The 14,515-nt window shown below is 45.4% G+C and overlaps 2 protein-coding genes and 1 long non-coding RNA gene across 10 annotated transcripts in view; 1 reads left to right on the top strand and 2 right to left on the bottom strand.

Annotated features, from left to right (window-relative positions):
- The window catches only part of cep104 (centrosomal protein 104), a 36,910-nt gene extending 33,073 nt beyond the window's left edge, over window positions 1-3,837 (bottom strand). For 2 of the 8 annotated variants that reach the window (XR_003976495.1, XR_003976497.1), the window contains exons 1-3: window positions 3,635-3,834; window positions 1,673-1,799; window positions 1,129-1,305 (exon numbers count right to left, since the gene is read on the bottom strand). Coding sequence is in view for 5 of the 8 variants with exons in the window: in XM_030354474.1 (XP_030210334.1) it covers window positions 1,129-1,305; window positions 1,673-1,799; window positions 3,635-3,776 (446 nt within the window). In the remaining 3 variants the exon portion in view is untranslated. Of the gene's footprint in view, window positions 1-1,128; window positions 1,306-1,672; window positions 1,800-3,634 lie in introns of all 8 variants that reach the window. The other 6 variants (XM_030354474.1, XM_030354463.1, XR_003976493.1 and 3 more) reach the window with 5 other exon arrangements.
- A 30-nt stretch (window positions 3,838-3,867) lies between these two features.
- On the top strand, window positions 3,868-9,676 carry lrrc47 (leucine rich repeat containing 47). The gene is made up of 7 exons (XM_030354529.1): window positions 3,868-4,498; window positions 4,592-5,059; window positions 5,211-5,327; window positions 5,689-5,804; window positions 6,087-6,189; window positions 6,933-7,022; window positions 9,063-9,676. The coding sequence occupies exons 1-7, from the start codon at window positions 3,929-3,931 to the stop codon at window positions 9,306-9,308; spliced, it is 1,710 nt and encodes a 569-aa protein (XP_030210389.1). The 5' UTR covers window positions 3,868-3,928; the 3' UTR covers window positions 9,309-9,676.
- A 1,685-nt stretch (window positions 9,677-11,361) lies between these two features.
- LOC115542392 (uncharacterized) lies at window positions 11,362-13,387 on the bottom strand. Its single transcript, XR_003976502.1, has 3 exons — window positions 13,233-13,387; window positions 12,758-12,933; window positions 11,362-11,698 (listed from the first exon to the last, which is right to left on the bottom strand). It is a non-coding gene; the product is annotated as an uncharacterized LOC115542392 (long non-coding RNA).
- Window positions 13,388-14,515: the final 1,128 nt, after the last annotated feature.

The following is a 14,515-nucleotide window of genomic DNA, read 5'->3' on the forward strand; positions in this document are numbered from 1 at the left end:
GACAGCGCCAGGTGACGACGTGTTTGGTCGGTTTGTGTGGTGTGACAGAGATAGCATGTTTACGGGAGAGGTGGCAGAGACGCTGCTTACACACAACAAAGCAATGTAATGTAAATATATTTACAATTGAAATTACGGTACAGTAAATCGTAGTTATTTGGGATGGATAAAAGCATCTGTAAAATCACTAAATACTAATACACACATTTTTCACGTTATTTAGGCTCAATCCCATTTCTACCCCTTACCCCCTTGTTTTGAAGGGGGAAGGGGAAGGGGGAAGGGGAAGGCGTAAGGGGTAGAAATGGGATTGGGCCCAAAGGCCTGATTCCACCGGAACCGTTACGGCAGCGTTATGGCTGCGGCACGTCTTGGCCGCGGTCACCGCAGCAGATAGGTTCCACTCTAATCAATGAGACCATTTCCACCGGGCGCGGCTGCGGAACGTCTCAGCAGCGTCCCAGGAGCGGCTCGCCGTGCCGCAGCGCTATCATTCCGTAGCATTTCTATTTTTGCCGCAAGCCGTTGCTGAACCGCGTCAATTTCAACAGAGCAGATCGAGCAGGGCAGGAAGTGAAAAAGTAAAAGCCATTAAGCATCCGGTCAATTTTCTAAATAAAACACAATACTCAGCTCATGTAGCCTATCACAACGTCATTTATGTACCAAATCATCCTTTTTATAAGGGCAATGGCCGGAAGGACAAAGCGTGGCATTTAATTGCAGTCGTTTTGGGAGTGGAAGGTGAGTACATTAGGTTTAGGATTATCGCGTGATCTCGCGTGAATACGGCTGGCTCGCAAGGCAACGCTGCGCTGCCGTAACGCGCCCGGTGGAAATGCAAGCAGGGCAGAGTCGCAGCCGTTCCGTGCCGCAGCCGTAACGTTGCCGTAACGCGTCCGGTGGAATCCCCGGGTAAGGCCCAATCCCATTTCTACCCCTTAGCCCTTCAAAACAAGGGGGAGGGGTAAGGGGAAGGGGTAAGGGTAGAAAAGGGGTGAATGCATACATTTTAACCTGGGAGGGCCCAGTTGGAATCGAACCCCAAACCCCAGAACAGTGTTGAGGCCATGCTCGACCAGTTGATCTACGTGACCGTGCTACCGAGGGGCCGAGCAGCCGTCTCACCCCAGCCTGTGCAGCGGGCAGGGGGGTCCCGTGTGCTGGGCCGGGTCCGGGAGCGAGTCCCCGATGTGGAACTCCACCTTGGCGGAGATGAGGTACTGGTGGGCCAGCAGCTGGAGCTTCCGCACCCGGCTGCGTTCCATCAGCTGGAGGGTGATCTGCTGGGGGTAGGAGCAGAACCTGGTGGAGGTGGGGGGGAGGGGGAGAGGGAGGGAGAGGGAGGGAGGGAGGGGGAGAGAGAGAGAGAGAGAGAGAGAGAGAGAGAGAGAGAGAGAGAGAGAGAGAGAGAGAGAGAGAGAGAGAGAGAGAGAGAGAGAGAAAGAGAGAGAGAAGAAAAAGGAAAGGAAAGCAAATAAAAGGAGGAGAGAGAGAGAGAGAAAAAGGAAAGAAAATAAAGAGAGAAAGAGAAAAAGGAAATAAAATAAAAGGGGAGAGAGAGAGAGAGAGAGCGAGAGCGAGAGATATGAATCCATAAACTACAACAGACCACCGGGGACAAACCCTGGCTTTGGGCCTCTCCCATGGGGTGTGATATTTGAACCGCCACCTTGCTGAGCGCCAGCCGTGGACGGTGGGGGCGTGGACCATCAGCTCCTCGGCCCTGAAGTCGCCTTCGTGACCAGAAGAGCTGAGCACAACGAAACCTATCTTCCTCGGCATCCCCCACGTGGATACTGACATGGTACAGACAGGAAATAACATTACATACATTGTAATTAGGCATTCTCTGAATTTCCACTACATTTTTGAAGGTTATTTAACTACTAGAGCAAAGTTAGAGTATCATATGTAGCATTTCACATGGAACGCATTTCCTTTAACTATTTACCTTTAATCAAATCTATATACAAAAAACAATCCCTCTATAAAATCATAGATTGTTTTTTGTTCAAATACAAATGTTATAGATGTTATTTTTAAGTGTTATAAACCCAGTCTGTGGGAGTGTGTGTGTGGATGATGGCTGGTTTAAGCTGCCTCACCTGGCCGAGTCTGACTGGAATCTGGGGTTTGGTGAGGCTGCACACCTGTTGCCAATTGAGCAATCAGTGTGGACAGGTTTAACCAGCCAACTTCAATCACACACTCTGTTCTCTGAGATGGCAACATTGAACAACAGTCCATGTATCATTTCCAACAAACCTTGTACATGAAAACCGGATTTCTAACATGCGTCCTGCGTCCTTTGTTTAGAGGAACCTAAAACAAAGTCCCTCTAGGTGACGTGTAGTATGGACATGCTACACTGGTGCCTCTGCAAACCACAATGGACACAGAAGGGCTATCCGATGATGCACTGGGTCACCAGCAGTGGTGATGGACTGTCTCCTCCCTGCACCAGCCCCAACAGCGCAGTGGAGCCCAGCGGAAGACCGGTGGAGGCAGCACAGCAAGCGCCAGAGTCTAGCTTATGTTTGAGTAGCCCAATAGAAGAGACCTAGGTGGAGTGTAGCACCACCTATGTGCTACACTGGCTCTTTTTGTTTTTGTCTTGCTAAAGTCACATTTTAAACTATTTATTACATTTTTGATATCAAACACCTCGAGACCGAAGCAAACGTAGCTCCTTGCACCAGAATTTTGAAATGCAGTATACTAGTGGTGGGTATTATTAAGATCCTGAACTCTAAAATAGTAAACGCCGTCACATGCTGGACGGGCTGGGTAGTGTTATGAAAAAAATATTAAATAAAGTTTGGTACAACCAAACACAACCCAGGATCCCAACCAAAATCAATCCCCCCAAACTGAAATTGCTGGTCTCCCAGTACAATCTCAGTACAAAATATATATATTCTGTGTACTTCAAGCATTTACTCGGCATCAAATAAATTAATAATCCCATCAAAAATTAAATAGGCTAAATGTGACGTTAAATCTGTTGCTTGTCTTCTTCACAAACAGAAATAAATGGAGTTGTGATGGAGTCTTACGCCATGAGAGCTATAAAAACGAACTTAAAAAAGCCAGTGTAGAAATGTCCATGCTTCACGCCACCTAGGTGAATTATATTGGGCTCCTCCAAATACAAGGAGGCAGGGTAGGGGTGTTAAAAATCAGTTTTATTGTAAAAAGTTTGTTGGAAATACATGTCGGGTGCCATCTAGGCGAACTCCCTGGGTTTGTGATTGAAGATGGCTGGTTAAATCTGTGCCACACTGATTGCTCAGTGTGCAACAGGTGTGAAGCCTCACCCAGCCCAAGACTCTAATCAGACTCGGCCAGGTGAGGCTGCCTAATAAACCAGCCGTCATCATCACACACTCCCACACAGTGTATTTTAAAACTTTTGAATGTCGTGATATTCCTGGTGAAGCATGAGAAGAGTTAACGCCTCACGCCTTGATTCTGTGTAGGAAAGGATTAGCTACGGAGCCGACGAGCTACTTGCAATTTAAGACAAAAATCAACAAAATTGCACTGACAATAAAATGTTTACATCAAACGGGTTACCCAAGTATGCAGGCATCTTTTAATTTTGGTGTTAATAAGTCGTTTATTAACCTACCAGGCACATCACTAACGCGATGACAGCTCGCCAGAGCCCCATTAGATCTCCATAACCACCAGTGACAACAACCCAACACGCGCATGCCCAGAGGCGTTCCGTTATTCGGACGCAAAGCATTGTGGTCTATTGAGTGTTCCATACGAGACAATGGTGTGTAGAACGTCAGATTTGCACAGTGAATGCGCAGAACCTCCACTGCAATGCGCGCTGTCTTCCTGCGTATACCATGTGCAACTGATATTCCCCGACAACACCGGTCACACGTTCTTCCTCAAAGTCTGGTGTAGCAGCATGGATGATTTAGAAGATTGGCCAGAAATAGAGAAAGCTCTAAAAGAGAAAAGACGTGAGCTCGTTTTACAAGGTGCGTCAGTGGAAGAGAGAATCGCGGCAGGCGGAGGGCTTACCAAAGCGGTCTATTCTCTCAAACTCTTAAATTATCTGGAGGTAGCCCAGTGTCCGAGTCTAACAGAGATCCACGAGGACATCAAATACCTCACCAATCTCCAAAGCCTTTTTCTCTGCAGGAACAAACTCCGATCCATCCCAAAAGTAATAGGAAGTATTCAATCCCTGAAGGTGCTAGATGTATCCGTCAACAACCTCACCGTTCTGCCTGATGAAATCACCCAGTTACCCAATCTGAACACGCTCAACGTGAGCTGCAACAGCCTAGTGTGTCTTCCGGAGGGGCTGAGCAAGTGTTCAAAGCTCTACCACCTCAACATCTCCAAGAACAACATCACTAGTTTCCCTTCGGACTTCTACTCCGACCGCCTGGATCTGCTGAGCACCGTCATCGCGTACGACAACGCCATCGAAGAACTCAGCGGAGATGTGTCCAAGCTTGCGGCCATCAAGGTAAGGAAAACGAGTCATGTTTCGTTATTCTGTCTTCATTCCATATCCGCAGAGAAATTAACACCAGATTTTTGTCTCTCTTCATCTCGTCAGAATTTGGACCTGTCCAACAACAAGCTGTGTGAGCTTCCCTTCAGCCTCAGCGACTGCGCCAAGCTGAAGGATGTCAACTTCAAGGGCAATAAGTTCAAGGACAAGCGTCTGGAGAAGATGGTCAACGGCTGCCAGACCAAGTCCATCCTGGACTACATCCGAGCCGGTGGGAGAGGGAAAGGAAAGGGCAAACCAGCAGGGGAGGACGCTGGTGGAGACGTAGCAGAGGGTGGGGACAAGAAGAAGAGGCCCCAGAAGAAGAACAAGAAGAAGCAGGGGGAGGAGGAGCAGGAAGAGGAACTGGCCAAGATGGTGGTGAGGATTCTCCACCTGTCCGACAGTCCCACGGCACCGGCCATCACGGTGACGGCCAACGTGAAGGACGTCAGGCCGTACCTGGTCTGCTGCGTGGTGAAAGGGATGAATCTCAAGCCCGGGAATGCCCTCAAAAGGTTCCTGATGGCACAGGTAAGCTCCTGTTGTTCCAGGTGTGCGGAACTACGCTCCCTGGACGTCAGAATGACAGCTTTGTCTTTGCTGCAAAATAATATGGTGTAGAACTAAGCTGGTCAGGCTGAGGAGGTCCGCATTAATAGATCTTTTGATTTGTTTTTTCCAGACCAAGCTTCACGACGAACTGTGCGTGAGGAGGACCACGGCCACCATCGCCACGCATGACCTGCAGCTTCTCAAGAGCCCGCTGGTCTACGACGCCAGACCCCCGGCCGACCTGAAGGTCCGAACACTCCCAGTTCCCACTGCACCTCACACCTCGTCTCACTGAAGGGCGTTCTGTCACGTATCTGTCAGTCCTAAAAAGGCCTCACTGGATGAACCAGGTTCTAGCTAACCCATAATTAGTATGCGCTATTAGTACAAGCTCCATAAGTTTGGGGACTGGGATCCGACGCACGGGTTGTTTTGTAGACTTCATGTTAAGCCCTAAAAAGCCTAGTAGGGCATTATGTGTGAATATAGTCAGTTTGGCACTATGCATTCCAGTGAATAATAACCATTGTATAGATGTTCAAAGTCAATATGCAAACGGATAGTAAATGGATGTGTTTGTGTGTGTGTGTGTGTGTGTGTGTGTGTAGATCACTCCTCTGGGTCGTAAGGAGGTGTGCTCCGTGGAGCTCATGAAGACCCTGCAGCAGGAGGCCAGCGACCAGAGGAAGCAGAAGAAGAGGCAGAACGTCTCCGGCCTCCACAAGTGAGTACTAACGTTCTCGGTACACACAAACAAACCCAGAACATCTCCTCTGTGAATCCGCCTCAAACCACTAAGACTTTTCTTCCATTTCTGTGCTTCTACATTGTTTTATCGTTGTTATCCTTATCCTTGTTAATCCTACCTCACTTTAACACATGAGGGCAGCAGAGGACCTTTTAAACCTCAAGTGAAATTTACAACTGTTATTTGGTAATGAATACTTACTCTGTATTATTGTTATCATGATCTGTGTTTTTAAAGGGTGCTTGTTATGTTGTAAAGATACCTGCAGCTTCTGGATGGAAAGGAACTCTACCCGTGTCTCGTGGATGCAGAGGGTCATGTGATCTCCTTCCCACCAATCACCAACAGTGATAAGACCAAGGTATGTCTGTCTATTGGATGCTAAAGCCGATCGAATCCAACTCACTAATGCAGAAGGACTGCTTGCTCCATGGCTGGCATGCCTTCGTAATCTCAGTAGCATCTTGGTCAACATTTCAGCAGTTTATCCATGTCCGATTTGAATGCATGGGTTGAGGAGATGAACTCCTGCTGTCAACATTCTATTGAAATAAAAGCCTGCATATCCTGGCAAGGCAGGGATAAAAGGCTGCGGAAATTAAATAAATGTGGCATTTGGCTCACATACTAGTTCACTTCCAGCCAATAATATTGATCAAATAATTGATGAGGATGGGTGAAAATAACAGACTTTTTTTCCACTGACACTGCAACACTGACACCACAAAACTCTGGTTGAACACGTGTTGTTTTATGGCTACTGGAAGAATTGCTTCCTTCCTTTCTTGATATTAATGCTCGTTAAGCTGAAGATATCATCTTTATCTCTTCCTGAGAGATTAAGACGTGATACAGGAACACTGATAATGCTGAAACGCTGAAATCAACATTGAGGTCGTCCGTCCTCCCTGATGTGGAATCAAACTCACTGAACCCCTTACTTGCTGACAATGTTTTTAATTGATTCCAACCTGCAGCCCAATGCTCTCTCTGTCTCTCTCGGCAGCGTCCTGTCCATAGATGCACAAAAAAACATACTCTAGTCATGAAGAAGCTCCAATTACTTGACTGATTGTTTATGTGTGATTTTGTTGTTGTTTATAGATCAGCCAGACGACCAAAGAGTTGTTTCTGGAGGTGACCAGTTCCACCAGCCTGCAAACCTGCAAGGATGTCATGGACGCCCTCATTGTAGTAAGGATCCCTGCTCACAACCTATCTATTTACTATTTTGACATTTAACACTCTTTTACCCAAAGCCCATACACTGAAACCGGATACAAACAGGGCAGAGTCATGCTTGGCTATTTTCCAAAATAAGAAGATAAGAAGTATTGCTTCGAATCCACTCTGTTTGCATAGAAGTTGGATAAATTACCTCAATGGTCCATACCGATGCTATGAAGCTGGACTTCCTTATACTACGCAATATCATGAGATTTGCCCTTTAAAGAGCAGGTATGGGTTGAGGACCAGTTCATCTTGGACTATGTGGTTGAGACCATTGGGCTGGGAGTCAAACAACTTAACTGTCCCTTCCCATATTTATTTGTGTAAACTTGCTACAAAGAAGGTTATCACGCAAATTGACTCTGACATGGAGGGACAGTATTGTGTTTACTACCATCTCTATAAGAATGCTATGTCACCATCAAAGAGGCTGACCTGAAATACATGAGCTAAAGACTTTCCCATTACGATGTTGGTTACTATCTTCCTCCAGCCCGACTACTCCATCCTAAGGAAGTGTAGGTAACCAGGCGGAAATTCAAGGAGATCTATAAATAAGGGAACATGTTTATAGGATTACACATGTAAAGGTACTAGATCGTAACATAGCATTAGTCTTTGTGGGATGTCTATTTTAGAGTTCACTCTTGATTAACACTTATGATTGGACAGACGAGTTTGACACTAAGAGTATTGCTGAATTGCTTTTAAAAGTCAACTCGACAGCCTTGAAAGACATTTCTACAATAAGGATAATGCAAGAGGACTATTTATTATTTGTATGTATTATTTTCTTTGGGTAATGTGCACAAACCGTAGTCCAGTCGTGTTTAATGAGGATTATAGAAGTACACCTTCATTAGAAATGGATAATATTTGTATATTTAATAATTATGAGAAGAAATTACTACATTCTGAGATGGCTTGTAATCATCGGAATTACATTACACAAGACGCCCTTTCAAAGTTTCCCCCTTAGATCAAGGTGTTTTGGCTAACGCTGCTGCGTGACGCAGTCTCGGTGTGACCTGTTGTTCCTTTATCTCTGACCCCGCTCCTTCCCCGTGGAAGAATCTAGCTCATCATCCGGGGCCGGTGTACAATGTCAACGTCTCAAAACACTCGTCTCTCAATGTCAATCTCAGGGCCGTCCAGCCGGCTCTGAGAGGGAAAGGTATTGGCGGCGTGTTTTATCCTCGCTATGAAAGGCTAGGTTTGAGATATCGTGTTACCGACTTTCTCAACCAAACTTAAATGACCCAAAACCATCAACACCCCTCTTTCATAAGTAACATCCTGGTGACTTGTCTCCCAAAGGGCTCCGGAAATATAAACAAAGAGAAAGAGTGTGACTTGAAAATCGAAACCGGCGGTTCGGGTTTGCAAGCATTGAGTTGCGGCATTTCCTGCGCCAACGACGATCCTATATGTCTCCAATCTGGGCCCGGCTTCTCGCATTACACCTACCGGTGGTGAATATTTGATGAACATGATCCATACCAGAACCCGGTTTAATCAGATGTTGGAGGAGATCGTTATCCAAGTGCAGGTAGACTTCTGCTGGTACAAAACATGTTTGGTATCTGAACGGAAAAGAGGATTTGTTGTATTTTTTCTGTTTTGGGAAAAAACTCTTTTAAGAAGATTTAAAGGGAGTGGAGAAGAATCATCCACTTGGTTTTAGAGATCTTATGGTTAAGTTGACAGAGAGTATGAGTGAGCGCCTTCTAGAGTTGATGGCTGTTACTTGATTTCACGCCATTGAGACAGCTGGGGAGAATATGAATAAGAGGTTGATCATCAAAGTACTTTATTTAAAAAATGCAACCTGTATCATGTTTGACATTGTTCGTTGGCTGAAATGGCATGCACATCAAAGAAACACAATTACCAGATTCAAGGGCGTATATTGTGCAGTTGACAAATAATTATCGTCATTATTTACCACCATTTCTAATATTTAATAAAATCTTTATCATGAATGTCTTTCCCCTTTTCTCACAGAAAATGGCGGAGCTGAACAAATTCACAGCGGAGCGAAATGAGGAGACGGACGCTGAGACCCCCGGTCCCCCCGGTAGCGAGACCCCGAGCCAGACCGCTGAGCAGCAGCAGCAGCAGCAGGAGGAGGAGGAAGGTCTGTTGATCCAGCAGGTCCGCACCGTGGACCAGGAGGGCAACCTGAAGGTGGTCTACCCCTCCAAGACGGACCTCCCCAACGCAGACGAGACCCTGAAGATCATCTGGTAGACGGTAGACCTGCCACATGTTGTCCTCTTTTCTTCGGTTCATTGAAGCTTGTGTGTTAAAGATAACGGTCAAAGCATCTCAAAGAAGGGAAAAGCATACCATGGGAAAAATACCACCATGTACTTTGGTAAATGAAAAAAAAAAAAAATGTCCTGTTCAGAATTATATTCTGGTTTCCTTTTTTTTTTCTTTTTTTTTATCGTGTCATACTGTTGATTTCTGGTGTACCGTAGGAAAAATTACAACTCAATGCAAAATCCTAACCACATACAGGATTGTAACGACAAGTATTTGCCATTAATTGTACTTCTGGAACTGCTTCAGAGCATGTTCAAACTAACCTCAATTAAATATCTTAACCCACTCTATGGATGGACTCTTTGTTTCCCCAGCTCTTTACTTTAGTTATATGGAATACGCTGCACATGTGGCTGGTCCACTTTAATCAATACCTTTGTTTATGGGACTTTCACCTCTCCCTGCTGAATACATGGTTTAAGGAAGAGAGTTCTCTTGAGGATCTCTTGGTACACTAAAGTACCTCTCTGCTATCTTTGGCCTCTCCTAACCTGCATGTCTTTGGACCAAATGGAAGGGAACTGCACACAGACAAAAGCGAATGACAAAATGCTAATGCATGTGTGGGAAGCACCATGGAGTATAATGGAAACTGCCAACACAAATTCCAGGTAAAACATTTTATCAAAGGAATTTCAAGTTTATAAACTCATTCTAAAGGGTTGTATACAAGCATTTCACCTTTTTTGTGTGCAGGATGTTTGGTTATTTACCCACCGTGAAAGATCTTTACCTTTCAGAATCAAAGTAGAAAGAGGATGGATACGGTTACGTATCGAGTGACTCATGTGTGTGTGTGTCTGTGTGTGTGTCTGCGTGTGTCTGAGCGTGCGCTTGGAAGGAAGAAGCACTTTGTACAAAGAGATGACCAGAGCTCTGGCAGTCACAGGTGTACTGCGTCAAATGTGCATTCTAGCACATTTATAATTGATTCTGAAAGCATGAAGGAAAGTAATAGGGTTGGTCAGGAGAAGCAGGCTTGGTTGGATGCAAATAGGAACGGGCAAACCTGCAGCTGTTTGTGGAACTCGATGGGTAATAATGCGAAAACCACCGGGACACGCGCTCAGGACAGACTGGATTTGAGCGTGCCAAGGATGAACAGGTCATCGGGCGAGGGGCAGCCTCCGGGCCCCCGACAACCAGCAGACTTCCAGCTCGCCGCAAAGTCGACCCGGTCTGCGCACAGCTTTTCTCGCTCGAGGGACGTCGTGGTTCTGCGTGAACCGAGAAGAGGCACCGCCGCGGCTGTGGCGCACAGCAACCTCCTGCCACCCATCGCTGGGTCAACCGCCATCCCTCGGCAGGACGAAGACGCCCCTGTCGTGTCGGCGTCTGTTCCCAAGAGCCTCACACGGTTGTCTAATTCAATCGTTATGAGGGAAAAGACGTCGTTCCGCGTATTGGTGGCTCGGCACAAAAGAAGAACTGAAATTTCGGATCAATCAAGCGGTTCTGTGCTTGGGGTAAGTTTTAGAATACTCAACAACGATCTGAACTCGGAGACGCGTTCCGGACCACTGACGGGGGGCATTGATCGCGCCAAGTCCCCCGTGGCCGCTGCGGCCCCGGCGTTGATGGAACTTAAAATAGGACCACAAAAGAGTGACGCGTGCCCCACTGCCGCCGTCGAACCCAACACCAGGGACCTCAAAGCAGGGCAACAAAGGGCTTTGTGCTGGGACGATTCAGACGTGGAAACAGAATCTCAGTGCTCGGAGGGCAGCGTTACCTGGAGGGATTCACATTGGCTCGAGGAGACGGACGAATACTACACCTCCCAGAGGATCGCTGACTGGGTGGTAAAGGTGAACTCCACCTTGTTCAACACGACAAAAGAGAACTTAGGAAGTATTATTCCTGCTGAAGAGCAAGACATCTCTACCATAAAGATAATATATGATGGTGACTGATCGGTCCAAGGATGTATTTATGTTACGGGTACAAAGTGCACAAAAAACTGTCTATAGTCATGTTTGAAATTTCATTAAATATCACCTTTTAATGGGACAACATTGCCCTAATTCCATTGACAAGCATGACATTTCCAACGGGTGTTTTATTAAAATATGAATAAACAAAAAAAGCCAAGAGGAAGACTTGTTTCCCTTGTATCTGAAATATATTGAAATCATCATTTCTGAAATGCATGTTCCTAAGTGGGTCTCGGTTCTAATGAGGCCACTCATAGGCATTTGTGGACATAGTAGCCAGTGACGTAGCCGAGAAGGTAAACAGACACCAGAGCAGTCACACCTCCGGCCACTTTGACCACCAAGCCCATGCTGCCCGTACACAGTCTGTTGTAGAACCTGGAAGAGATGAAGAACATGAAGAAAGGTGATTGTCTTAATCATTAAACAGCTACACAAGTGTTTTTTTATGTGGTGTGACATGCATGCAACATACAACAATTAGTTCCAAACAAGTCATTTGATTGGACGAGAGGCATTCCACAAGTGCTGATAAGGAGTAAAGCAGCAATGGGAATTTTAACATTAACTTTAACATGTGCTTTAGACTTGTATGGCTCTGCCTTACAGGAGTCTCCAATAACCGTTTATTACACAAACGATTGTGAGATCCAAACTCTTCGGATTCAAAAATGTGAAAATTTTTACATTTGTGAAAAACCACAAATAAATGTAAATTATGCAAACTAAATCGTCTGTGGTAACATGTAGACCTACAAAAAAGAGCGCGTTAGAGTGCAGCAAAATGTTTCTCTTGCTTGGCAACAGGCCAGTGTAATGTAAACTCAAGGGTTAGCATTATAATGTGTGCCTGGTGTTCATCCACCTAAAGTCACTCTACATCTCCCTCCACTGGGACTCCATCTGCAACCACCCACATCACATCTCTCACCAGTCCCTGTGTCCCTACCTCTGAGCTCCAATATTGGTTTCTGCCAATGTTAGCTCTTTGTTTTTGTTTTTTTGATGCTCTATCTCCTAAAAGGCACTTGGAAACACAAGACAGCTGCCTAATGACTGCTCTGATTAAAACACAAATACGATATCTGTGGCTGTCGCCGGCCTCTAGTAAAACCTGTCCAATCATTCCACTCAGCCAGAATGAAATGATTGGATGGCTTACCTGTCTGTCTACCTACCCGCCCGCCTACCTGCGTGGACTCTGGCCGTGCATACAACGCATGACCCCAGTCTTCCACTCATCTTGGCAGAACTATTGCTTCAGTCAGCCAGCTACTTATGTGGGATTTGTTTGGTTGGATACGTTCAAAATCGAACTCTAGCTTGTTTCAACAAATTGCAAAACCCACCATTAACAGAAAAGGTCCACGTATAATTTCTGATGTGTATTTCTGAATAGGAGTTGATTTCGATTTTTCATAAACGTTGAGCTCTCACCCCACCAGGCCGGGTTGTGAGGCGGCTACGTCGACGTTGATGTTATCTTCATTCCATCGGTTGTACTGCACCCGGTCTGAGCCGCTGGCGTCCGTGGCTGTAGTCATTGTAATCCCGTTGTGTGATGGAATGACCTTCGACCCCCGTACCTCAACACGTTCAGCACTTCAATGGAACTACGACAACGGAATGACGAACAATAACACTGCAATCAACAAGTGTTATAAGATAGAAGTCTACAAGTGTAACAAGAGAATAGCTCTGGATACATGCTACACAGAGACTGAATAGGCTGCCAATCCTTTACAGTAGCTCCACAGTTCCTTTAAACCAAGTCTTATGATTGGATAGGATTAAGCGCACGCCGTGGCTCTGTCAAGGCGGAGAATGTGCTCGAAGTATGTGACCCAGACAAATGAGCGTTGTGTCACCCTCGGAGCAGAACAATCGACAGTCGCCATGAACGCACACTCACCTGTGGGAACAGTGGTGGGAGGCAGCCCGGTCAGGAATGCTGTGCTCCGGCTAGTCTTCAAGCTCTTATAATATAGCCCATGTCTGTATAGGAGACTTTGGTCCTAGTTCAGGCTCAGTGCGTCGAGGTCACGCTTACTGGACATAAATCTGTTGGTTTCATTCCAGCCCTCCCCTCCACCCTCCCCGTCTCCCCTCGAGGTCACCATAAACACCTTGTCTCTGTGATAAAGGGCAATCAGGGCCCTTGTCTTGATTGACTCTCTGGTTGCATCACAGCCGGGTCTGATAGCACCGAGCCAAACCCTGAGTCTGCATATACAGTAAATAAGCTCCTCTCTGCCACCAAGGGGCCCTGAAATGTTTCTCTGTATGTATGGAAGGATGGTATTCTTCCGGACAAATTGTATGTGTTGTCAGGTTGTGCATGTAGTGTTGAGTTGACATTTTGTACTACTAGTACTATACCCTTGTGATATAAAGGTGGTAGAGATGGGGGGGAAGTACTAAATAAGTACTTCTCTACTAGTAAAGTGCATGATATAACATTTTTGATTGGAAAGAAAGCCGACAAAAGTGTTAGAAGTAAAAGCACTTCAGTTCCGTATTGCGACTATTTAGGTCTTAAGATTAGCTAATGGGAGTGTAGTTCATGGAAAAGATAATAGGGTTGAAAGGTGGCTTGAATAATGAATACATTAGAACAGACGACTAAAGCTTTATTGTTCATCAAAGGCTGATAAAATCCCTCACTTTATATAATTAAAAAACATAAACATATACAATCTCTCCATACAACCTTTTCACTGAGGTTTGGCGTGTTACTTTAAACGTTTAAAGGCTGAAACTGTTTATTATAATCATAATCAACATCCATTAAAGACTTTCAGGTTTTTCAATTGACAGGTGAATATTGACTGCAGTAGGCCTACAGTGATTGTGATGATGTGATAATCCCATTTGAACTACTGCTACTCCCCCCTACTACTAGGGAGGAAATGGTCACCGATAATGAAAGTCAAAATAGGTAGAGTACAAGTGCCTGCTGTCCTCTCCCATCCAAAATATGGTGTCTATTACAACAATCGGATAATCTTAATCTGTTCTCTGGTTTCTTGTAGTTCCGCTACTGCACCTTCTCTATCTGACCAATTGATGGCGCGCTTGCATTTTGTTTAATCTAACAAAATAGGAGGGTCGTTATACATCCATGGTTGTGTAATCTAGTGATTTCGAATCCCAACATTATCTTATTATTATCTTATTATTATTATTATTATTATT

Source organism: Gadus morhua, chromosome 1, assembly GCF_902167405.1.
Source record: "Gadus morhua chromosome 1, gadMor3.0, whole genome shotgun sequence".
NCBI classification, from domain to species: domain Eukaryota; kingdom Metazoa; phylum Chordata; class Actinopteri; order Gadiformes; family Gadidae; genus Gadus; species Gadus morhua.